Source organism: Peromyscus californicus, unplaced genomic scaffold (assembly GCF_007827085.1).
Source record: "Peromyscus californicus insignis strain IS unplaced genomic scaffold, ASM782708v3 Scaffold_3__1_contigs__length_106647218, whole genome shotgun sequence".
NCBI classification, from domain to species: domain Eukaryota; kingdom Metazoa; phylum Chordata; class Mammalia; order Rodentia; family Cricetidae; genus Peromyscus; species Peromyscus californicus.
The window spans coordinates 98,527,564-98,552,479 of NW_026294551.1; the positions used below are offsets into that span (position 1 = coordinate 98,527,564).

At 42.4% G+C, this 24,916-nt stretch overlaps 1 protein-coding gene and 1 long non-coding RNA gene across 39 annotated transcripts in view; one reads left to right on the top strand and one right to left on the bottom strand.

Annotated features, from left to right (window-relative positions):
• The window catches only part of Rbfox1 (RNA binding fox-1 homolog 1), a 2,167,575-nt gene that overhangs the window by 1,772,250 nt on the left and 370,409 nt on the right, over positions 1 to 24,916 (top strand). Inside the window, exon 1 of one of the 38 annotated variants that reach the window (XM_052759396.1) lies at positions 20,278 to 20,468. The exons of 34 other annotated variants lie outside the window; for them this stretch is intronic. In XM_052759396.1, coding sequence (XP_052615356.1) covers positions 20,370 to 20,468 — 99 coding nt within the window. In that variant the 5' untranslated portion in view covers positions 20,278 to 20,369. Of the gene's footprint in view, positions 1 to 20,277; positions 20,469 to 24,916 lie in introns of those variants that run through there. 3 more of the 38 variants (XM_052759382.1, XM_052759383.1, XM_052759397.1) reach the window with 3 other exon arrangements.
• Positions 1,155 to 20,918, bottom strand: LOC128123223 (uncharacterized). Its single transcript, XR_008222607.1, has 5 exons — positions 20,464 to 20,918; positions 11,985 to 12,115; positions 5,166 to 5,378; positions 4,751 to 4,859; positions 1,155 to 3,025 (listed from the first exon to the last, which is right to left on the bottom strand). It is a non-coding gene; the product is annotated as an uncharacterized LOC128123223 (long non-coding RNA).

Genomic DNA, 24,916 nt, shown 5'->3' on the forward strand with positions numbered 1-24,916 from the left:
AGCATCACTGTGTGTATATTCAATAGTTGAAGGGCATTTGGGCTGCTTCCAGTTTTTGCTGATTTTGAAAATCTTGCTTCAGACATTCTTACTTAGATATTTCTCTGAACATAAATCTTGCTCTCTGGGGTAAACTCATAGGAGCAATATTGTTGTGTTGAATAGCATGTGCCTATTTAACCTTATGAACTGTTTTCTTTTCCATTGTGTGAGTGAGTGAGTGTGTGTGTGTGTGTGTGTGTGTGTGTGTGTGTGTGTGTGTGTGTATGTATGAATGAGTGTGTGGGTATGGGGATGCATATGCTTTGGTGTGTATGTGGAGATCAGAGGACAACCTTGAGTTTCAGTCCTCATCTTCTTCTGCCTCATTTGTAATTGTCTCTTTCTTTGCAATATATGCCAGGTTGGCTGGCCTGAGAGTTGCCGGAGATTCTCCCTCTCTGTATCTCACATGGTTGTAGGAACACTGGATGACAGATATATTCATGGGGCCTAGAGGTCTGAACTCAGCCAAGACCCTCACCCTTAAATAGCATTGCTTTCCCCACTGAACTATCTCCCCAGCCCTATGAAGCTCTATTAAGGGAACTGGTACATATTATGGTAACGTTGGTGTTGAAACCCAAGCCAGACCCTCCCTAGATCTATGACTTACTATCGTTTATTAATGCCTACATGGTAGTAATAATGTCTTTACAAGTTCAGGGCAGTCACTTATTTTTTAAAGAGTTATTTTTATCTGTGCATATTATGTGATTATGGGGTGTATACTATGAGTGTAGAGCCTGTGGAGGCCAGAAGAGGGCACTGGAGTCCTTAGAGCTAGAGTTACACACAGTTGTGACTGCCCAACCTGTGTGTTAAGAATAGAACTCAGGTGGTGATGTGTGAGTTGGCTGTTTGAAACCTGGGGCCTATGCAGGATTGTTTGGCTCGGCCTGGGAGGAGGGGACTAGACCTACCTGGACTGAGTCTACCAGGTTGACCTCAGTCTGTGGGGAAGGCTTTGCCCTGGAGGAGATGGGAATGGGGGGGGGGTTGGGGGGAAGGTGAGGGGGACGGGAGGGGGGAGAACAAGGGAATCCATGGCTGATATGTAGAACTGAATTGTATTGCAAAATAAATTAATAAAATAAAAAATTAAAAAAAAAAAAAAGAATAGAACTCAGGTCCTCTGAAAGAGCCATCCCTGTTCTTAACCTCTGAGCCATCTCTCCAGCTCATTACTGCTTTATTATACAGCTGCATAACATCCCCGCATCTTTGCATACTGTGTCCTCTCCACCACGCTCCTTCTGCTGCCTGAACACGCCCACCGCTGGTTAGGCCACAGGGCTTCCTTTCCGGGAATAGTTGCCAGTCACCATGCTCCTCATCACCTCCTCATCCTTCAGTTGCTATACTTGCTATCTATAGCACCTTTAGTGCTGTTAATACCTGATTTTTTCCTTTATACCATGAAACATTACTGGCCTCAGAAAATGTACCATGTAATTTTTGTTTGACTGGATGCTTATTAAGATAAATTTTGACTCATTATAAATAGGTAGCCCCTTTACTTAGTTTCCTTAACTGTCATGTTGACAACATTATAGTATAGTATTTCATACCAGATGTGTATATTGATAAAATCCATGGATCTTATTCACATTTCTCTAGGTTTACTAATTTTTATAATATGTGGGGAATCAGTGTCCACCATAATCAAGATATATAGCAGTTCCATATCTTCATTTGTTCTTTCATAGCTATACCTAATACCCACCTCTACCCTTCCAAGACTTAATTTTTGGTAAGTACTAATTCTTCCTTTAACAAAATGTAGATACCTCAAAATCACAACCATGCAATAGCTAACCTCTGGAGTTTACTTCTTTATCCCTGTGGAGATTCATCTACACTGTTATTTATCAATAGTTGGTTTATTTTTATTGCTGAATAGTGTTTCATGATATGGACATACTGTTGTTTCTTAAGCATTCACCTATTGAAATCTATCTGAAATAATTCATAATTTTAGTTATTATGAATAAAACCACCATGAGCTTTCATGTACACATTGTTGTATGAATATAAGTTTCCATTTCTCTGAGATAAACTCTAAAGTGTGAATATGGTAGGACTCGGTTGTGTAAGAACTGCTTCAGACTGATAGTTTTCAAGTCTGTCTCTAATAATAAGTTGATTTCAAGTTCCATCCAAGGAAATAGTCTGAGTAGTATTTGCTTGCTTGCTACCTGTTTGTGTTTAATCACTGTGTATGGGGAACAGTATACAATCCTTAGAACATAATTTACCACTCCATAAATATTTATAGATGAATTAGATGAGGAATGAATGGGTGGATGCATGAATAAAAACTTTGACATAGAGATTAAATAAAATGATGCAAGTAAATGATTTTAAAATGCTGAGCATGGGATGAGCATGGGATGAACTTCAGTGTCCATACATAGGTTTTACATCATTATTATTGGATGTAATTTTGGTTGAAAGAGACACAGCTCATCGGGCAGTCGTGGCACACGCCTCTAATTCCAGCACTCAGGAAACAGAGGCAGGTAGATCTCTGTGAGTTTGAGGCCCACCTGGGCTACAAAGTGAGTTCCAGAAAAGGCACAAAGCTACACAGAGAAACCCTGTCTCAAAAAAACAAACAAAAAAAAAGAAAAGAAAAGAAAGGAAAGGAAAGGAGACACAGCTTAATGCCAATTTTCTTCTACCTTTACTGGACCAAAGATGTAATCATGTGACTTTATTCAGTTCCCAGAGAGATAGTCCTGAGGTTAGGATTGCAGTATTCTTGTAGAAGCCCTAAGTTTATTTCCCAGCACCCGTGATGTGCAGCTCATAATTTCTGACTCCAGGTCCAAGGCTTTGAGTTCTTTCTCCTTTACCTCTTTTCTGTAAAGATATGTCCTTCTTGTAAACATGTTCAGTAAAGCATGACATAGAAATTAGGTCTTCATGTTTTAAGTGGGGTCCCACTTAATCAAGAAGCATGCAGCTCTGTGGGCCACCTTATCTGTTGAACAAAAGCACAAGAAATAAATATTAGGAGGGTCTGGAATGTGAAACTGTGGCACCAGAGAGGATAACATTCTCTTAGGTCCCCAAGGTCTTAGAGTGTGAAATAAAAATTGTGGAATCCAATGGAGGTAGCATAGTCCTTAATAGAGAGAGAAAATTAGTCATTCACATTTGCCTGGGGAAAGTGCAGGTCCTGATAATGTCTTGATCTATGTACAAAGAGCCAGTAAAGACAAGCAGTTCTCATAATAAAAATAGAAATGAGGTTTTCCTGACAAAAATGCCACTGGAGTGATGAGCTGTCAGGCAGGATCTGGAGAGACGAGAAAGGATCTTCTTTGGTGACTATAATTAGGTTGCATGGAGAGCTCAGCCTATGCCAGCACCTCTGCCTCTTTCTAGATTCTCCATCAGGTTGTGTCTACAGGGCAGGGGTAGTAAGGAGATCAAGGATGGTTCCTGGAGGGTCAAGCCCTTGAGCCCCTCATGCCCTGTTGAGGCTCTGACCTGGGGTGTGATGGGGGAGGAGGGACTTTACTCTGTGACTTCGGCTCTTTAGATTTATTTCTTAAAAAGGAAAAGGAAGAAAATGTTTCTTTCTTTCTCTCCCAATATCCATTATACAAACTTTATTCATTACAAATAAACAATAAAAAATAATTTGAAAACCCTGTAATCACTAACATAATTAATAATATTTGGTGGTTTTTCTGATGCATTGCCTGAATCTAGCTGGATATTAGAGATTGGTATCTAGAAAAAGATAAGTTCAGAAGTGAACAGTATGGATTAGCAATATAGATTGATCTTACATAAGAGAGTGTATTGCTTTTTTGTGTGACTGTGATCAAATCAAATCATCTGAAAGAATGACTTCATGGAAGATTCACTCTAGCACACAGTTTCAGAGATTTCAGTCATTGGTTGTGTGAGTTCTGAGACCATGGTCAGGCAGAACATCATGGAGGTGGGAGCATACGGCAAAGGCTATGCACCTCGTGGTTATAAAAGGATAGACTGAGGAAAGGACTATCAGTGGGGTCTAATGTTCAGAGGTACACCCTGAGGACTAACTTCCTCCAACAGCTTTTTAGAACCTCCTCAAAATACCACTCTTCCCTCAGAGTGGAGCCTTCAGCATATGAACCTATAGGATATATTTCATTTTCAAACCATAACAGGGGGATATTTCCCAAATAAGTGAGTAGCTGGGCAACCATGCATGGTTCACACATGTTTCCTGTACATTATTATGCAAATTTTTATGCCTTTTAAACTATCCTCCCTAGCTTTTGTTTCTGAAGCCAGAGGATATAACATAATGGAACATTCAAAAAGATAGAAATGTGTATGGCTAGCTATTTAACCAAATCCAAACCATTCCTGGATACACTTCCTGGCTGAGGTCTACTTGGTTATGATTTATGGAAACAAAGTAGTGATAGAGTAACCTTGTATCTTCTTCAGATATCAAAACTTGAGTTCAGTCTTCAATGAGCCTATGATAATTTGAGATGCACCTGGGGGCTGGAGGAAGCAAGATCTACCTGAACTACAGTTTAGAAGTTGTTCATCCAATATAATTTCTGGGAAAGAACCTGCCCTCAGAGAGCTCCAACATCCATCATGCATCTTTTGGATATTCTGAATTTAACTTCATTTTCTGCAATGCGTGGTTATGGAATAAGTAGACACACTATGGTAAGGAAAACACACTCACCTGAATTAGCACCCCAGTCTGGGAATTTAAACTAGTTTCTACTTTATCTGCTTCTCAGTTTCCAGGCCTGTAGAATGGGGTAGGTGATATCACCTTGCTGATTGGAATGCTGGGAAGATGAAATGAGATAATAAATGTGAGACATTTGGCACAGTACCCAGCACACGGCAAATGTTCAATGATTTTTGGCTTTGCTAGTTTTTATGGTATTTCCTGGAATTGTGTACATTGCAATAGGGCATTGACTATGCAGGAGAAAATATATTGGAATGGCTTTGCTGGTGAGAGACAAGTCTTGGAGAAAGGGAACATGACTGCCTGCTGAGAATCTGAGTGATATCAGAGGAAGTATCAGCACCCTGGGGTTGGCATTTTCGCTAAGAAGGCCATAAAATATTGATATCCACATAGTTACCCAGAAGGACACGGGTGCCAGATGCTGCCTGCTGCACAGGAGAGTCTCCAGGAGATATTTGTTGCAAGTTATGAGGAGGGTAAGCAGGAGAGCCAGACAGCTAACAGGCATGCCAGTTACTTCTGTGGTTGAATACACCAGGGTAAAGGGAGAATATGGTGGTGAACCAGCAATGAGCTCTCTTTAGAAAGGGCATCTTCCTTTCTTCCTAGCCTAGAAGAACAAGTCAGAGGTCAATTATGTATCACTTTATGCTTCCTTCACAATCAGGAATTGCCATATCACACTGCCACCACTGCATCCATCCTCATCCCTATCCCTATCCCCATCATTATCTTATCATCATTGCCAGCCATCACTGCCATCATCACCATTATTAGTACTACTTTCATCTCCATTATTAACATCAACAGTATTGCTACCACCATCACTGTTATTGTTATGCCAACCACCACTATCACCATCAACCTTATCAACATCATGATCAGAATCATCATTAATCATCAGCAATCATTAGCACTACCATCTTCATCACCAGCACCACCACACATCACTATCATTATCATCTTCACCTACAAGTACCACCATCCCTATCAGCACCATCACTGCCACCACCACCACCACCATCATCTTTGGAGCCTATGTACATCATGCATTTAACAGGTTCCACATACTGCCTAAAGTGATTTGGTTGCATTAGTCTACGTTATCCAAATTCAAACTTGAAAGGAAAAAAATAATCATGTATTTAGTATTTATAAGTCACCCAGAATTCAAAAAATCCAAATAATTTATCCAAAAGTCACCCATCGAGGACTTAACAGAGCCAAGATTGAGATCCAGGGAGCCAGTTTCCTAGTCCTTGTAGCCTTCTTCTCTTAAGAAGACAACACAAGATCTCAGTCATTTTTTTTTTTTTTTTTTTTTTTTTTACCGTCTAGTGTCTCTCTCTCCCTTTTTTTGAGAAAGAGGTTGTATTTGAAACAGAGTCTTCCTATGATGTCCTCACTGGCCCGAAACTTTTTGTCCCACCTCTGGCTTCCATGTGCTGGGATTGCAGACAAGTACCATTGTACCTGGCAGCATGTCCTTTAAATTACCATTATTTTTTCCCTGTGAGAGGATAAGCCTGTAATCTGTGCCTCCCAATATCACACATAAAACTCATGGTTTTCCATCACACACATACATTTATACCAGCAGACTCCACCATAGAAGTCAATGTTTCACAAAACACCATCCAGAATATAGATACAGGAACAGAATTGGAGATGAATTTTATGTCTAATAGGAAACTTTTATGGTGAATCCAATCAGAGAGAAGATAAGTCTTTGATGAACACTAATATTTGAAAATGAGAGTATAGATAAGTAATATTGTTTTCAATTCGCCCCAGAGCACAGTTCACTCTTTTAATGTGTTACATGATGTTGAGAAAAATGCTGATTCATATGCTAAGAGTTGGTAAAAGTAATTATTTTAATTAGATGACCTTAAAATATATAGTTAGTGTAGAACTTATAGTCTGTATCTCATCTTACAGTCATGGACTCTCCAGGTCTAGGTGCTGTGTTTGACTCAGCAAATGCATTCAAGGTGTGACTGATAAAGAAATATATAAATTAAACAATTGGTAAAGGAAACAGATAGGAATCAGAGAAGCACAGGTGAGTATGTCATTTATGAGTTTTCCCATTCATTCAGCCATGATTTCACCAGAATTTGCTATTAGATAATGGCTCTTCTAATTCTCAGATCAGATCAGAACTTCTCACAGAACATGTGCCTGCATATGTGTATAAAATGGAGTGTCAAAAATAGACAGGGAACTCAATGCTGTCAACACCGTGCCACTTAGAAACAACAGGTTGCTCCCCTAAACCAGAAGTATGGCATCCTCCTGGATAACATGGTAATATCTATATGTGCCTAGTTCTGCCTATGTGAAATTCACCGGACACTACAGAAGGCACTATCAGGTTCATCTCTATCTCAAAATGGCAAGACATAAGAAAATACCCATTTTACTCTGTGATTACTAGTTAGGCACTGAGCATTTTGGGATTTGTGAACTCATATCCTTAAAGAAGGTTGAAGAGGGAGACACACATCAGGAGACACACCATTATGCACTGGGCATAAGCAGTTTACATGACATTGGAGGTGACTGGCATTGAAGCTGAAAAATGGGATCATTTAGAAATGCTAGTTATGTTACAAAGGCGAGAGACATGCCCCAGACCACAGCAACGATTAGCATGCACTAACAGTGGAAGCCATCATTGGTTTAGGTTGAGCATAGTAGGATTGACAGGCCTGGTTGTATACAGTTGAAAGTCCTCTATGGGATCCATAGATAGCAAGAGTTGGGGGCAGTTCAAGCTGAGAGCAGAGGAACTTATTTCTGTAGAAGAACAGACATCTACTATGGACTAAAAAGATGAAGGTGACTCACTGGTTCAATGGCAATGGAAGAAACTCAAGAGTGAATTTATAGCTGTAAGTTGGGAGAGATGGAGTGATACAATTTGAGAGCTGGGTTCATGATTCAGTACGGCATGGGGAGATGTAAAGAGCACACTCTGAGGCTTCAGGTCAGGTAAGTGGAACGGAGGGACTTCCATGAGCAGCCAGTTTCAGGAACAAAATGTTTGGGGGGAAATTAAAGTAGCAGACAGGATTGGGTCTTGGTCCCGAGGCATTCTGGAGGCTCTGTGAAATTCATGTGCATTCCTGAGATATGTGCCCTGTATGGAGATGTCAGAGCTGTAGCTGTGGTGAGGATTGATTCAATCAGAGCTGCCTCAGTGCATGTTAGTATTGCCACAATTGTGTGTGTGTGTGTGTGTGTGTGTGTGTGTGTGTGTGTGTGTGTGTGTGTGTGTGTGTGAAGTCATGAAAGGTAAGAATGATTAGGATACAAGAGGTTTTGGGGGGAGATGGCCCAGTCAGTAAAGTGTTTGCCTTACAACGAGGACCTGTGTTATGTCCCCAGAACCCAAATTGAAAAATGCGAGCAGGTCTAATTCCTAGACTAGGTGAATAGAAAGCTTCAGTTCAGTAAGAGACCCTGTCTCAAAAAATCAAGTGGACAGCATCCTGAGGAATAACAGCTGAGGTTGGATTCTGGTCTCCGCAGGTACACACATTTCACCCAACCCTCCCAACCCCCCCACCCCACCCCCATCTGCCTCTCTGTGTCTCTGTGCCTCTGTCTATGTGCCTCTGTCTCTGTCTCTCCCTCTCTCTCTCATACACACACATGATAAGAGGCCTGATAAAACACACACAGAAAGCACATGCCTCCAAGTGGTGTCTATGTAGGACATGAGTCTTCCATGCTGCATATGAGATGGTCTAGCCAGCCAGAGAAACTGACAGCTCTTCTCCTGCACACTTACATGCTGAGAGCATTGGTTAATTACATCTGAAGCCAGGTAAAGGGAATGATAGTGAACATGATAGATCATTTTTCAGGAACAAGAGTTTCAGTTCAGAAGAACAGTTGTAAAGCACCTTCAGGAGAAGATGGTGCCCTCAAGGACAAGGGGACCATTGATGCTAAGCTTTTGAGGATCAGGAAACACAAAACAGACCACTGAAGATGAGAATATATAAGCTTGCTTTCAAAGGGAAGAGAAAAGTCAGGGACACGTTAGTGCCTGAAGAATCCAGTCAAGTCAATGGTGCTAGAGCAGCCAGTGTCTCCATTGAGGATGGACTGTGTCCAGAACCCTCCAGAATAATTTCAGTTGTCTAGTTCAGTCTCCCAGTTTTACTGGCTATCATACATACAGATATAAGGGGGACATGGTGAGGGACTTAGCTTCATGTGTGAGTCTTTGTATTTAAGCCCAGAGACAGTACATATATATCTCAACTAACAGGCCAGATGGGGTTATGGAAATGTGAGATGCCTGTCACTATGAAATGCAACTCCTGTGCCAAGACTTGGAAGTCCAGAGAGCACAGATTCTATGGGATGAGATCTTGAGAATTAAGGAGCTTTCCTACCCAATAACCAGTCCATCTGCATCATAACCTTCTAGGTTTTCAGCAATAACCTAGTTTTGTATGTCCTTATATCCTTCCGTGCTCACCATTAACAGCCACCAGCCTTTGAAGGTGTACCTATAATACCGAGAACTGAGAGTCCCTGATGTTGCCTCTTACCTGTGTACCAGGACAAGACCTTGGCAAGGCTAAGGTCAAACTCGATTAATTCAGATATTCAGAGGTTAGAGATGAAGCTACATCTAGACAGAGAAGCTCATGGGAGACTCGGGTTTCAGGAAGATAAATATTTCTCATCATTTACAGGGTCAAAGAACCCTACAGCCAGGTCTATTGCAGTGGGGGGTAGGGGGGAATTCTCTGCAGGGTTTGTTTGCCTTCAAATTTGTTCAAGTTCCATGCAGAAAGTCGAAACACCAGTGGGTGGATGTGGAGGCTTCCCAAAGTAGACCTCCCCACCCACATATTCATTAGAAGAAATCACCACTTAGCCGTTTTTGTCTCTACCGCCTACCCTCCTGGGTCCCACGCTCTTAACATTCTGTCCTGTGTGCTAGGAGCCAACTCCCACCCTCTAAACTGCCAAACAGTGAACTCTCTCCCCTAGCATCTCCTCTTAGAACCTATTGTTTCAGCAAAGCTCCTATAAGAATAGAAGCTATTCACCTGCTCTGGATACTTTTTTTAATTTAGGGATATGCTGTGGATCTCTCCAGCCCTTTGACTAGTGTAATACAACACTCTCTGTAACTCCTCACTTTGGCCAGAGGTGGTGAGCAGAGAGTGCTGGTGAAGACACAGGAGCCAGGGGCTTCTCCTTTGAAAAAGTGAAAGGCAGCTGTGGATGCTGTGGTACTTCCACCTCCTGTCGCAAAAGAGGGGGTAGAAAGCTGAGATAATGTCACTCTATAAAAATAGATGTTTGGGATGAGCGATTGATTTCTGGGAGAGGAAGGCTTGTAGATTAGCTGGAATGGATAGTGCTGTGGGGAACTGCTTGCTCAGGTGAGGTACTCAAAAAGACTGAAACATTGATGGCGATGACGATGATAAAGGTGGTCATATCGAGGATGGGGACAACTATGATGGCATGATTTTGGAAGCAACCCCTTTGCTGCTGCTGGTACAGCTGATAATTGGAGGAATAATCCTTTACTCTGTTCTTCAAACCTGAATGAAAACCCCACTCTCCTCATTATTTACAAGTAAGCATACATTTATTTCAGCCTTGTATATTTTCACATGTTGTTGAGAGCCTTCAAAAGCTATCTTACAGGGTTATGTGAATGCAAAAACAAAACAAAAGCATTAGTTGCCATCTGGCCAGAAGTCATCTTCTAGAATATGTTACTCAATCCCTCTCCAAAACACAGAGAAGAATTGACCTCATATGTTATGTGAGAACCTGGATAGGAATATAGCAGATGACGACTAATGTATACATTTAGTTTGTTAGCAAGGTCAAATCATGCACTTAGCAAATCAGGTCAGGGCTGAGAATACTGGTGCATGCCTATAGTCCCAGTACTCAGGAGATTGAAGAGTGGAGACTGTGAGTTTGAGACCAACCTGAACTACATGGTGAGTTCAAGGCCAGCATGATCCTGTCTTAAAAAATAAAACAAAACAAATCAACATTGATGTGGCGCTACATGTCTGTAGTTCTATCAGTTGGAAGACTGAGACAAGAGGACAGTGAGGTTGATATTAGCCTGAGCTCTATATAGCCTGTCTTCCCCAACACAACCATAAAACCTCAAACAAATAAACAAAATAAAACAAACATACAAACAAATAAACAAAACAGAAGGCCAGGGCCACAAGGCCATGTCTATATATTTTTCTATAATGCCATGTTATTTAAAAACCTTTTCAAAAACAAAATTACATTTAGAATTCAGCATCCTGTCAATGTATTGACTTTACTGGTCTTGTATGTGATTTATTTACTTAATTATTTATTTGGCAAAAAGGATAAATGTCTGTTTCATTAACTCATTAGAGATTGATAATAAAAATAATTCATAATAATATTTGCTGCTGTTTGCGATTGTTGCTCGGACATATGTTCCAATCTCAGGATATATAACTATATTTTAATTTTTAACAAATTCATTATTAAAAACAATATTACTATCCTCCTTGAGAGAGTGGAATTGAGGTTTTAAGAGCTTAGAAGACACTATACTGTTTAGTTTAGTTTGGGCTTTGAGACAGGGTCTCACACATTCCAGACTGACCTTGAGATTATTTTGTAGCAGAGAATGGCAGTGAACTTCTGATCCCCCTGCCTCCACCTTCCAAGTGTGCGGATTGCAGCTATGCACCACCACGATTGATTTCTGCAGTGCTATGAATCCAACCAAGGGTTTTGCGCATGTTAGGCAAGCACTGCACAATAATGCTTTATCTCCACCTCTTAGTAGATATTTGCTATCAAATACTAAAGTATAAGCGTTGAGCCCCATGAAGTGGAGCTGCAAAGATAGATTCTCCTGCGCAGTGTACTGCATACCCTTTCATGAACCAGAAAGTTTCTGTGTACTTCATCCAGTTATGCTATAGGGTGGCCTTGAAGGAGCAGGGCTGTGTCATTGAGGAGAGTGAATAAACTCTGGTGATCCATCATAATCAATTCCCTTGACCTTTCTGACACCTCTTCTATGAGAAAGTCAAGCTGCTCTGTAGGTCAGAATGCTCAGAACTGGGAAGGGCATGGGGTTTTTGCTGCAGAGAGCCAGCAAGAAGAGGAGGACACTTACTCAGGCCTGCTAATTGTTTCCAAGCATCCCCATGACACTTACCAAGAATCTCTGATCCTAAGAGTGTGGGTTCCTGGGCTGAGAAGCACTTTCTGTTCATTATCTCAGTGGTTCCCAAATGCTGACCCACAGGCTCATCAGACTCCTCAAATGGCATTTCCAACAGACTGCAGCTAAATGAGAAAATCAAGGGCAATTTAGTGAAATTTTTAATAGAACTAAATTTAATCAATTTGAAAGGCCGTCCTTTATTTTGAGACTATGTCCTTCTTGCGTTTTTTTTGCTTTTGGATGTAAAATGCCCTTTCCTTTTTGAAGTGACGAAGCTAGCAGATGGTGTGTGTGTGTGTGTGTGTGTGTGTGTGTGTGTGTGTGTGTGTGTGTGTGTGTGTGTATACAGACCTCCTAACTTGGCCACAAATGTAAAAGTTGTTAATTTCATGCAGTTCCTGTTTTAAATTGTATTGTAATAGCTTCTGGTTGGAGAGGAGGGTAGGGAATAACGACCTTGCTCAGAGGGAGCCCTTCATTATTGACTCCATTTTACAGAAGAAGAAACTGGCATGACACTCACCCTTGCCTGGGTTGACATCCCTTACAAGTACCAAACTTGGATTGAAACCCAGTTGACATTTCTGGAAACTTAGCAAAGCTTCATCAGGTCCTACACTGTCACTGTAAGTGGTTCCTTTCCTGCCCCTGGCCACTTTCAGTTTAACTGGACTCTGGGATATCGTGAGGGACTGGAGTCCACAGCAGCGTTAGAGGCTCTAGGTATTTCCCTGAGGCTGCCCAGTGGCAGCTGTGTGCCTTGCCTTGACACAATAGAGTCAAGGGCACCTGGGAAGACCTGCATGTCCCTTTTCTCTGTGCCTGCTTTTGTTGTTTATGCTCCCCCTAAAACATGTAATCAGTGAAGATCGGTATGTACAGAAGTTAGCACCAACATAGTACTGCATGCCATGTAGCAGGCTCTCAAGTGACATAGGCCATCTCTGTATTCAGAAGCCAAGTTCATATCTGTGAGTCCCAGCAATAGCAGCCAGTGAGACAACTACATAAGAAAAAAGAAGGTAAAAGAAGATGGGATACCCTTTTTATACCTCTGAGCTTTCTTGTCATTGAGCAGGGAAAAGAGAGGGTCCTGCTGGAACAAAGAGTGTAAATTAATCTGTACCTTTTCCTGGTTTCTACTTTAGGCCTGGTGCCAAGTTAAACTGTCCACTCTGGGAGGAGCTCAACTAAGACCTAGACATACCCAAGCTTGCAAAGTAACCATAACCCTAATTTTCTACAGAAGCATATGCAAGATGCCAGCTCGCCAGTCTGTTTCTTAGCAGTCTTGATATCTGAGGAGGTGGTAGGCAGGGATTCAACTCCTGTCATTTATGAATAAATAAGTTAAATGTGTTTTATCCCTGGGAAGTTGTGCTTGAAGCAAATATGATGTTCTTCGATCTGGAAACCTTTCACCCTTTCACCTAGTATATATATATATATATATATATATATATATATATATATATATATATATATATATATATATATATATTGGAGGGTGCTGAGGCCCGAACTCAGGTCCTTGCATATATGAAATGTATTTCTGTTATGGTAGATGTTTGTGCACAAGTGTCCATGTGTGTGTGAATGTCATCTGTGCATGTGCCCTTGGAGGTCAGATGAGGGCATTAGATCCTTTGGTGCTGGAGTTACAGGCAGTTGTGAGCTACCTCACGTCAGGCGGGGCTGGGACCCAAACTCCTGTCCTTTTCCAGATCAGCTCACATTCTTAACTGCTGTGCAGTCTCTCTGGCCTTATAAGCTGGAGCTTTCATGATTATAACTGTGATAGACATGAGGTAACAATCATTATATTTGTTTTGTTTTATTTCATAGGTACATTGTGAAAATCCAAACAACCTAAATGTATACAGAGTGAAAATCAAATCCCCATCACTCTAAGGATAACCAGGCCCTTTTCTATGTATTTGGCATGCATGTGTATTTACATTCACACATGTATAAGTCCTTGCTATTTATTTATAAATGGTGGTCTTTTTTGTTGTTATTGTTTTAATTTTTAAATCTCTCTCTCTCTCTCTCTCTCTCTCTCTCTCTCTCTCTCATTCTCTCTCTCCCTGTGTGTGTGTGTGTGTGTGTGTGTGTGTGTGTATGTGTGTGCGTGTGTGTGTGTATGTGTGTGCTCGAGCTCTCCTGACTGCAGGTGTGTACATGTCATGGCAAGCATATGACAGTCTGGAGACAGCTTTGCAGAATCATTCTTCTCCTTCCAGCTCTTTGAGACAAAGCCTCCCTTGTTTCTGCTGCTGTGCTCCATGTCCAAGGCTGCCTGGTCCATGAGCTTCCTAGCACTTCCCCTAAGGATTTTGGGTTCACTTTCCATCTTACCACAGGAGTTCTGGGTCCTTGGGATCAGACTCCAGTGTTCAGGCTCGCCTGGTGAGCTCGTCTACCTGCCAAACCATCTCCCAGGCCTCAGTTGCTGGTTTTTATTGCTATTTGATTTGATTTCACAGCAAAATGTTATTCTGTATATTCTGAAGCTTTTTACAATACTTTCTTCGTGATTTCTCTAAGGGAAAACATGCAGATGCTTCTGTTCCTTCTAACAGGTGTGTGGATGGTAGTTACATTTTAAATACTCTTCCTCTATTGCTTTGTGTCATTTGCCTTTATAAGCAACATGAGAGTGAATATCCTGATACATACATATCTGTGTTCAACACTACTACCAACAGTGCAGATATTGGGAAGTGGAATAGTTCCCCAAGATGATAGGAACATTTTACATTTTGATAATCAATACCAAAATGTTATCTTCCAAACTCAACCAGTTTTGACTTCCAGACAAGTATGTGAAACTGTATGTCTCTCCACATCTACTTCAATTTTATTATTATCGGTAGGCATTTTACCTTTTAAATTGGCTAATTTTTTTTTTTTTTTTTTTTGGTTTTTCGAGACAGGGTTTCTCTGTGTAGCTTTGCGCCTTTCCTGGAACTCACTTGGTAGTCCAGGCTGGCCTCGAACTCACAGAGATCCGCCTGGCTCTGCCTCCCGAGTGCTGGGATTAAAGGCGTGCGCCACCACCGCCCGGCTAAATTGGCTAATTTTATTTGGTAATTACTGTCAATCTTTTGGGCAAAAGGCAATAATAGCCAAAATGACCATAGTTTTTATTTGAATTTATTTTTATTTTTACTTCTTAAAAAAAAAAACAGCATTTCAAATAACCAAGATTGGCTTGAAATTTCAAATGTAGTAGAAGACCTTGAATTTCTGATGTTCTTGCCTCATTCTTTCCACACGAGCACTTGTGTGCTGAATGTGGTGGCTCATACCTCCTGTTCCAACAATTGAGAAGCTGAGGCAGGAGGATTGCTGTGAGTGCAAAGTGGGCTTATATAACAGAGGAAGACCCTGTATCACAAAATTTAAAACTGTAAAAAAAAATTAAAATTAAAAATAACAGAGAGGCGAGATGTTGTAGTGTGTGCTCTTGAGATCTGGGTACAGCATGTGCTCTGTTCTTGTTTTGCAAGCGTGGCTTATTTTTAGTCAGAGGCTTACTGACAGCCCACACTCAGGGTAGAAAGCTCCAGGAGTTTAAGGGTTCTTTGTACCGGCAGAATTTGATCTCTAGGCTGGACTCTGTCATTACATGCAAAGCAATTGTAACTAAGAAGTTGGAATGGGCTCTGCCAGAGATGAAGCCCATTGCTCACAATGAGCTCATCTGAGTGAGTCTGAGGTGGAGCATCCTCAGTGACTCAGTGATAGGGAGTGATGCTTTTACCTGTAGAACTGTGTGTGAAAATGGATCTTTTGCAGAGTGACCTGGAGGGAGCATCAGGGACTGAGACCTAAGACTGGCAACTTAGAAGACATAAAAGGCTAGCCAAGAATTCATACTTTTTGAGTTGAAATAGACAGCAAGAGGTCATGTAATCCAAGTTCCTGTTGTATCCATCCATCCATTCACCTACCCACACATCCATGCATTCATCCTTCAAAGTTAGTATTATCTGAGTGTATCCTATGTTCTTAGGCAGTGCATTAAACTCTGCATGTCTAGTAATCAAAGATGGAGGTGAAAAGCTCTCCAATTTTGTAGCATTAGGAGTGCCAGCTCCCCATTGCTGTTTTGTGGATGGACCCCAGAGAGTTCCAAAATCCATCTACTAGATAACCCTGAGGCTTGGAATCAAATTGCAAAGAGCAGGAAGCAGGGGGCTTTCTGAAAGCTGTCACTGCATTTTACAGAGCGGGTACACTTGCTAGTATTGACTGCAGTCTCCCCATCCCCGACTTCCAGCATCCCCTCATCTGACTTGTCTCTTGCCCTTTTCCCAAAGCACCCACTCCTTTATGTTACGGTACAAGTTTACTTGCTTCTTATCTTCATTGTTTAACACACACACACACACACACACACACACACACACACACACACACACATGCATACTTGAATATAAGCTCTATGATGTGCGGGGTCTTTGTTTGTCCTCTCTGGGCCAATACATCTCTAGGGACTGGGACAGCCCCTGGAGTGAGGTTAATACTAACTAAATTGTGTTCAAGTGTTTGCAAGGCAGTCAATCAAAATGACGCTCAGGATAAGATAATAAATAATAAATTTCTCTAAAAAGGCTTCTTTTATTCTTACTTGATATAAGACTGAAAATATGTAGTTATGTGTATTAAAATTTGGAAGTGAGATTCAAATTTACCTAAGCCTCATGTTGATATTGTCACTGAGCCAACACAGTGGTCTGAATTACTTATGAATTAATTACATCCAAATGTCCTTCCTTCAGTCTTACCAGAGTATTTCTTGCTCCGATACAGTGCAATTCCCATGCAAAGATCCCTTCAAGGCAAGGTTTACTGTGTTGACAGTTTTAGGAAATTACAATAAAAAATGAAAAGAGGTGGAAATGACTTATTTCATTCTCTTAGCTCATTGACAAATTTGGGGGAGAGAGGAAAATGTTGCAAACACTGTTGTTGGGTCAAATAAGAACTTGGGCAGTTGCTTTCAAAGAAAGTACCATTTAAACATATTATTGTTCTTTGCTATCTTTCCTTAAGCCTTCTGGATTCTTACAGGGCATTTATAACCATTTAATTAAGGGTCCTTGTAGTTGAAAGCCAGCAGGGCAGCCCCCGAATGCACAGACAGTACATACATGCAAGTAATCTCAAGTGGCAGGGACTCTTCGTAGAAAGAAACGTGCATTCTCTTCCCTCTCTTTTCCTATTAAATGATGTAGAAAGAATTTCCTTTTTACATCATTGAGATGGGGTTGAGATTTATCACTCCTGGATGCCATCTAGAAAACCTCACCAAGTTTTGCCATTGGTATATCAAAATAATCACAGAAAGACTGTGCCTTTTGATTTGGGGGTCCTTCGATGCTCTACACTGATGTTGCTCACAGGGGAATAAAAGTCATTCCTCCGTTTAAGTGGCTTCTCATAGCCAAAGTGTCCAGGAAAAGAGCACTTAGTGATTGTATTTGCTCACACCGTGCAGGGACATTTGAGCTGGTTGGTCCAGAGAACAGAATCTGCCTCCAAATCATTTGGACTTGGTCTGAGGAGGGCTGTGAGCTCATTGCTTCACTGACAGATTCCCAATGTGGTTGATTCTAAGACAGCCATCTAAGGGGAAGAGGGAGCCATTACTTCAAAGTGGGTTTGAAGGAAGTCAATCCTCCCTGAGAATTTTCATGTTGGGAGGAAATAGGGCTCCTGGCAGGTGAGAACTCTTAGTAGCTCCTTCCAGGTTGTGTTTGTTTTTCATTAAACCATTCAGATACGGTCTTAACAAAGTGCCAGGTTTTACTTATCTCATTCCTTATGAAAATGAGCTGAAGAGAAATTTCTACCCTGTTCTTGGAATATTGTAGTTTCTCCAGTGTCAGACTGAAAAAATAAAAATAAAAAATAATTCATGTTGTTCAGAAAAAAAAATGCTTAAAGCAAAAGAAAAAGCTTGGGAAGGCAAGAGAGACCAGAGAGCCATGATCTCTAGTCTTTCATTCGTTCTCATTGGTTTGAGGAATTGCAAAATAAAACGAAGTACAAAGAAGGAAATAAAGAGAGAGGTACTTGGGGTCCGCGTGACTCAGAGCCTGTGTGACAGGTGCCATTGATTTCTGAGACGACATGAAGTGAGCATTTTTCAGGATTCTCTCTGTCAGCCCTCCTACCCCCAGTGCAGCCCCAAGAGCACCTGCCTTTGCTCTCCCAGCCCCTCTGAACAGCTACTGCAAAGGGTTAAACATGCTACTGAGTGCCTAGGACAGGAAAAAAGGGGGGGGGGTGCAACCAAGTGGTTGGAAGAAGGGGTTTGCAAGGTGGAAGGTGGAAATGAGCAACCAGTCAGGTTGGGACACAGTGGCAACATGATTTTGATAACATTTCAGAAGAACAGTGCTGAATTGTGGGATCATTCCTTTCCTGTCCATCAGAAGGCATTTTGATTAGTTTGCCAAGAGAATTGTGTCTTGCAAGCTGAGGGATCAATCCAGAAGGTTTCATTCTGCTGGAACTGTGTGGGGAACACCCGTGGGGATGGCCTTTGGAGAGGCCAATCCCAGGGTCCTGCCTCAGTGTCCAATTCTGAGAGAAGTGTTTCCCCTCTGGGGGCCAGTTCTATCCTGCAGAGCTGGTACCAGTCTTCACCTGGAATTCTTTTAGGGAACCTAGCAACCAGGGAAGCATGCTATCTAGTGGACCTTTGCTCTGAGAATAAAGAAGAAACCCAATCGCTGGCTCAAAATAAATCTATATAAAATATGGCAACTCTTCCTGATCATGATTTTACTATTGCCAGGATTTTCCCCCTTGTGGGAATCAAGGACGAGTTAGAGTCTTCATATTTTCTCTTAATTCACAGATCACATCCCTTTTTATTGCATAAAGACTAACGAAATCTACTAATGAATAATTATTACTTCATAAGATAAAGGGGAGGGGTGAAGATCCGCCTGCAAGAGTGGAATGTTAATTTGGCCAAGGAGGCCAAGCAAGAGGGGAAAATATAAAATAAAACCATTTCAATTTGCTCTCTGCATCACGAACAGTAATCTGTTATAAGACAGGGACTTTTGCCTACCCCATGTATTTATAATTTGAGAAGAGCAACGGGTTCTAGGCTGGGAGAAGGCCCCTCGTGTTCACCTCGAGCTGGCGTTTTAGAGTAACAGCTGCGCGAATTCTCGGGTTAAGCCGCACCGCTTGGGGCTGCCTGCCCGGGGTAGGCTGATTCCAGGGAGAAAGCAGTGCCCCCAGAGCAGCGGGAGGGGAGGGGGGAACCTCCTTCTCGCACCCCCACCCCGACGCAGCACCCCAACCCCTGGCGTGTCCATCACCCCCAAGCTTCTTACAAAAGGGGAATCCCTTTTCTTGTGTTTATTTGCCAAGGAGTCAGGCAAACAAACCGCCGGCCGGCTGAAAATCTCCCGGACTCCTCAGGGTCCCAGCTGAGCAGTCTTGTTAATGGTCTAGCTCCTTTGATTGCTGGAGATGTGGGGCGCTCATACGTTCGCTCTCCCTCTCCCTCCCCTCGGAATATTTTAGAAGACAACATTTAAATTTTGGCGAGTCCTTTTTAAAAAAGAAAGAAAGAAACCTACAACCCTGCCCCTGGACCTCTGACAAATGAGAAGACTCCCAGCATCAGCACCAAGCGAGTGAGCGACAGTGAAGCTGTGAGTCAACCCCCCTTCTCTCTCTCTCTCTCTCTCTCTCTCTCTCTCTCTCTCTCTCTCTCGTCTCTCTCTCTCTCTCTCTCTCTCTCTCTCTCTCTCTCCTCTCCCCCCCTCCCTTCTCTCCCCCCTCCCTTCCTCTCTCCCTCCTTCCACTCCCCCCATCCCCTCCCCCCTCCCTCTCCTCCCCCCTCCCTACTCCATCTCTCCCTCTTCCCTCTAGCGTCTCTATCAGGCATCCTAACCCCTGTCTTTCATAGAAGTCGACTTTGCCCATTCTTTTCACCTTTAGGGGGGGTGGGGTGAGGGGCACCTTCCACTTTAAGAGCGCTCCAACAACAGGCCCGATAAGCCAAGGGGAGCCAACACTACTTCCCAGCCTCTCCAAGTGTCTTTAGTTGAAGGCTGATGAACGCTGGGTACTAGCAAACCCGAGGGCGAGGAGAGCTAGGGAGGAGGGACTCTCTTGGGGTGCGGTGGGGGAGGGAGAAAGGAGAGAGGACGAAAGAGGAAGAGAGAGCAAGAGGGACAGCCACTGCTGTGTGAGTTAGATAATCAGCAAAAATTAAAAAGGAAAAAAAAAAAAACAGTAGCGACTAGGCAAGAGGATTAAAAAAAAAAAAAGGCAACACGATTGTAGATTGGTATGTGAGCATCTCCGCTCTCGCTCTGCGGGCACCCGAGAATCGCGATGCAGCATCCTCTGACGGGGGCCACCTGCGTGGCACTCCCCAACGTGGGCATGTGTCCCCAGCTCTCGTGTGCCTTGACTTTTATGTACTTACAGCAGGTAAGACGCGCGGCTCTTTCTCGGTGGCGGCAGCTCCTTCTCAGCTTGGCCAGACTGGGTACCGCTTCAGTGGGCTGCGCGTTGTGGGGGGGAGGTGTGCGGGGTTGGGGGGCTCAAGCACTGGGACGAGATGAGGTTGGGTGGAAGCCTCTGGTTTTCCGTCAAGCCAAAAGCTATTTTAATTCACCTGTCTGAATACTTTGTGAACACCGATTTCCAGCCTCAGGGACCGGGAATTTGAAAATAGAAAAACTGGCTTTTTCTTGTGAGCATCTTTTCTCATGTCAGAAGTCCCAGAGGTGAGGGGAGGGAGATCCCTAAGATATTGAGAGAGTTTGGGGCTCTGTGAAGACCTCCTGATGCCTGTAGTTTTAATTCAGCTGTTTTAATGATTGACACAAAGTGTGCATGTACTGTGCAAGTATGTTTGTGTGCGGGTGTGTGTGTGTGTGTGTGAGAGAGAGAGAGAGAGAGAGAGAGAGAGAGAGAGAGAGAGAGAGAGAGAGAAAGAGAGAGAGAGAAGAGATCTTTGTTGAGTTTGTCTGTGGTATTTATCCATTCCACAAGAATCAGAACATTGGGATTTCTGGAGCTTGACAGCCCCCAACCCAATCTTCTTTGAAACTCCCCAGCAGTGGGTGGGCATGGGCAGATGCTGTCTTGACTGGCCTGAACATAGGGTGGTTTTGTTTGCTTGGTTGGTTGTTTCTGTACCCCAGGCCTGTCCACTCCCTGGCAGTGGTCTTTCCCGGATGTCTGTTGGCTTCGTTCCCACCCAGTCCACATCTGTGAATTTTTGGATTTGGTTCTTGCTCTGAGTGTCTGCTCTGGGCCTCACTGGGTCTCCTCCTCCCTTACTAGAAAGGCTTCTGCCCTGTCTACTACTCCAGGGCTTTGGAAACCACCTAACACTGTCCTGTGGGGAAGCAGGCCGGGCTGTGTCATGGGGCGGGGTCTGTGGCTGTGAGTTGGCGAGATTAGAGGGTTTTTGTCTACTGCTGGGAATCCATGACCTCACTACCTCTGTTCTGTCCTATGAAGTTTTCACTGGGGGTAATCCTTTTGCCTGCCTTTCCATGAATTCATTTTAAGGACATGGTTGGTTACATGTGTGTGTTAACCAAACTTCCTTTCAAGAGTTGAAAGGAGCCCCTTGCCTCCAAGATATCCCACTCTAATTTATGCTACAGGAATATATGTCTTCATAAAATGTCAGGGGTTCTGGTTTGAACATTTGGGTAATTTGTTATCAGCTTGGCTGCCAAATTTTTCTTCCGAGTATTTACTGCTGCTAGTCTTTTTTGAGAACAGCCCCTTAAAAAACATCTTGTGAGTAAATCCGTTTATACTTGTATTTGTATTATTTTGTTTCCCATTTAGTAATAATACCAGGAAGCATCTCTTAGGTATGTATTGATAACATTATTGATAATATATGATTCACCAGCTTCTACTATTTCCTTGCCTCAGCTGTGAATGTGTGTCAAGTGCCTGTGTGCGTTTTACATCAGTTACCACTGGAACATCCCAGTAAGCATTTCTTTAGTTGCTAAGCCTCAGCTGGATTGAATCAGATTATTAGAGTAACTGTTTTTTTTAATCCTATATTCATGTCTTTCATTTTATTTGTGAATCAACTGAAATAATGTTATTTAAAACATAGAATGTTATAGGTGCTCAGTACTTTCTGTGTTTTTGGTGCTTATGTGTTGATTAATCTGTATTTCTGCTTCATCATTAAACTGGTTTGCTCATTGAAGAACTGAGGAAGGAGGACAGTGGCTTTGAACAAGAACCTATTCTTGCTGTGAAAACGATGAGTGTATCATGTGGCACCAAGGCTTTCCCACTGTGGGATGCACCTGCTATGGAGAGGGAGCCTCACAGGAAGTGCTGGCAGCCATAACAAATATTTAGAGGGGACTGAATCAACAGCACAGCTCCCCAGGAAGGTAGATGGAGGATGGGTTTTGAAATGAGGTCTCAATGTGTTCTCCCCTTGAATCAGTGCGGCACAGGTTCAGAACAGCTGTGAGTGACGGAAGTATGCCTCTTACTGAGGTTTACTAAAATTCGGAAGTATAAACAGGCAGACATTTCTTTTTGCTTATCCTGTTTGCAATCAGGGTTTTCAGCTGCCACCACTACCCTTTCCAAAAACTCACTGTCAGAGACCTGTGCCTTGGGGTCATCTCTTCTGGCCTTTTAATGCCATGATTCAAAGTCAAGGTCAGACAACTGGCTGATTTAGAGAGGAGACAGTCCCTTTAATCTCCACAGGCCACATACCAGTCCAGACTACACGTCTTCTGCCCGTGTGGAACCGCTATACTTTTTTTCTGCTATTAATCTATAGCTGGTATTACATATCCATGTGTTTGATGAACAGAGAGGTAGTTCATACTTTCAAAGCAAATTGATCAAATAGATGAATGAATCGTGCTTTATTTATGATTAGCAATACCTTCATTAGAAGCATTTCATTTTGTATGTAGAAAAAAGGCATGTGCCATAAACCACTGTCATCCTCATTATCAGTTTACATATGAAAATAATTAAAATCTTCTTATCTTTTTTGAAACATTTCTCATCCTGTTTTTATCCATGCACATGGTCTCACGTGTTTGGGATTCCTGGATTTTCACTGAAAGGTTTTATCTTAGATTGAAGTCTTGTACAAGGACTATCTCCTATCCAGCACTCAAGGAAAATGACTCTGTTACATGCTTTCCTTGGCCTTGGTATTAACATCCCATTCCTTCTTAAATACTCTCAGATTTGTCCTTAAAACAACTCACGAAAACACCAAATCAATTAGGATGCTTCAGCCATGGGAGCACATACTAAATGTTCAAGTGAAAACAACATAACCCTTTTGCTACAAATAGCTTATTTATTCAGACCAAAAAAGTGGTGTCTTCAGTGTTTGCATCATTTGATGTATTTTGTATCATTTGTTTACATTTTCTAATAACTTGCTTTTAGAAATTCATCTATACCTATACATGAATATTTTCCTAAAGTTTATGATTTCTTCTTTTTTTTTCTATTTTCTCTGTCTTCTCCTCCCTTTTCCTAACACCGAAGCCATTACTGTAGTTGGGAAATATGAGATGGGATAAAGCTTGGTAGCCCTTTTGGCATCTAAATATTCCAGCCAATGGCATCATCACTGGCATGTCTGCACATGTACACATATGCACACTTAAACACTGCTGGCACATTGCATGGGTTTACAACTGTAGCCTACTTCTAGAAAGAAAGGATGAAGGGCTGCAGAAGCAGCTGCTTTTCTTCTCACTGTTGAGGTGAGGGGCGTGCTTCAACCTTGGGTCCTGATGCACTGCAGTGGTCCTTTTCTGTGACTCCTTTGACTGACGGTGACAGAGTCCCACAGTTCGACTTCCCAGTGCAAAGCCTTTCTAGAGCTCCTAACTGGGTACTCATTTAAACATCCTTATGTTGAGGGAGAATTCTGAATTCCAGTTCCAAATTTGGAGCTTATTATCAATGAGATCAAAGGAGAATCTATTTTGTTTGCTTAATAGAAAACAATACGCGCATGCTCATACTCTCTGTCTCTCTGTCTCTGTCTGTCTCTCTGTCTCTGTCTGTCTCTCTGTCTGTCTCTCTGTCTCTCTCTCTCTCTCTCTCTCTCTCTCTCCAAAATTCTTCTAAATCAAGGGAAACAAACATCAGACACCCATTTCTTCATAGGGAATGCTGAGGACGCAGGCAGGACAGACACTCAGGTTTGTTTTCTAATTTACAAGTCATGCCCCAGAGCTCCAGAGCTGTATTGTGCATAGAGTTCCAACTCTATAAAGAAAACCAGTAGCATATGAACTGCTCCTTGTTCCTACCCCACCCTCACTGTCTTCAGTTCTGTTCCACGAAGCCTTCTCATCTGTCAAGTGCTGTTCACTCCCAACCTTTTAATCAGCCCAAATTTAACAACGAGTCAAATACTTAAAATCCACATTAAAGAGGAGAGGAAAAGGGGGCCTCTAAAGTGGCCCACGCCACTGTCAATATCCAAAGATGGGTCATTTTTCCCCACCTAATGGTGATGCATGAGCTTTGTTTTAAATAGTGAAGTGGTTTGTACAAAGGGTAATTCCTGGTAAATGAAGCCATTGCTCATGGTGGACACCTTCAGATCGAAAGCAATTGAACTGAAACCCGCACATCAGCCCTTTCTGTCTTTAATTAGAAAGTGCTGCTCAGTGTAGAAACTCGCTGGGGTAGAAGGGCTCTCTCGTGGAGGTTGGATGGTGGTGGTGGTGCGGGGGCTTGCCTCTATGCACCAGCCGTGGTTATAAATTTGGGACACATTAGGTAAGGCATAACAATTATTGCTGCGTAGGAAAGTTCAATTCTCATCGCGGTGACTCCCCTTGCGTCTCTCCATTTGCTGATTTATGGAGGGGACAAATGACACCTTATCA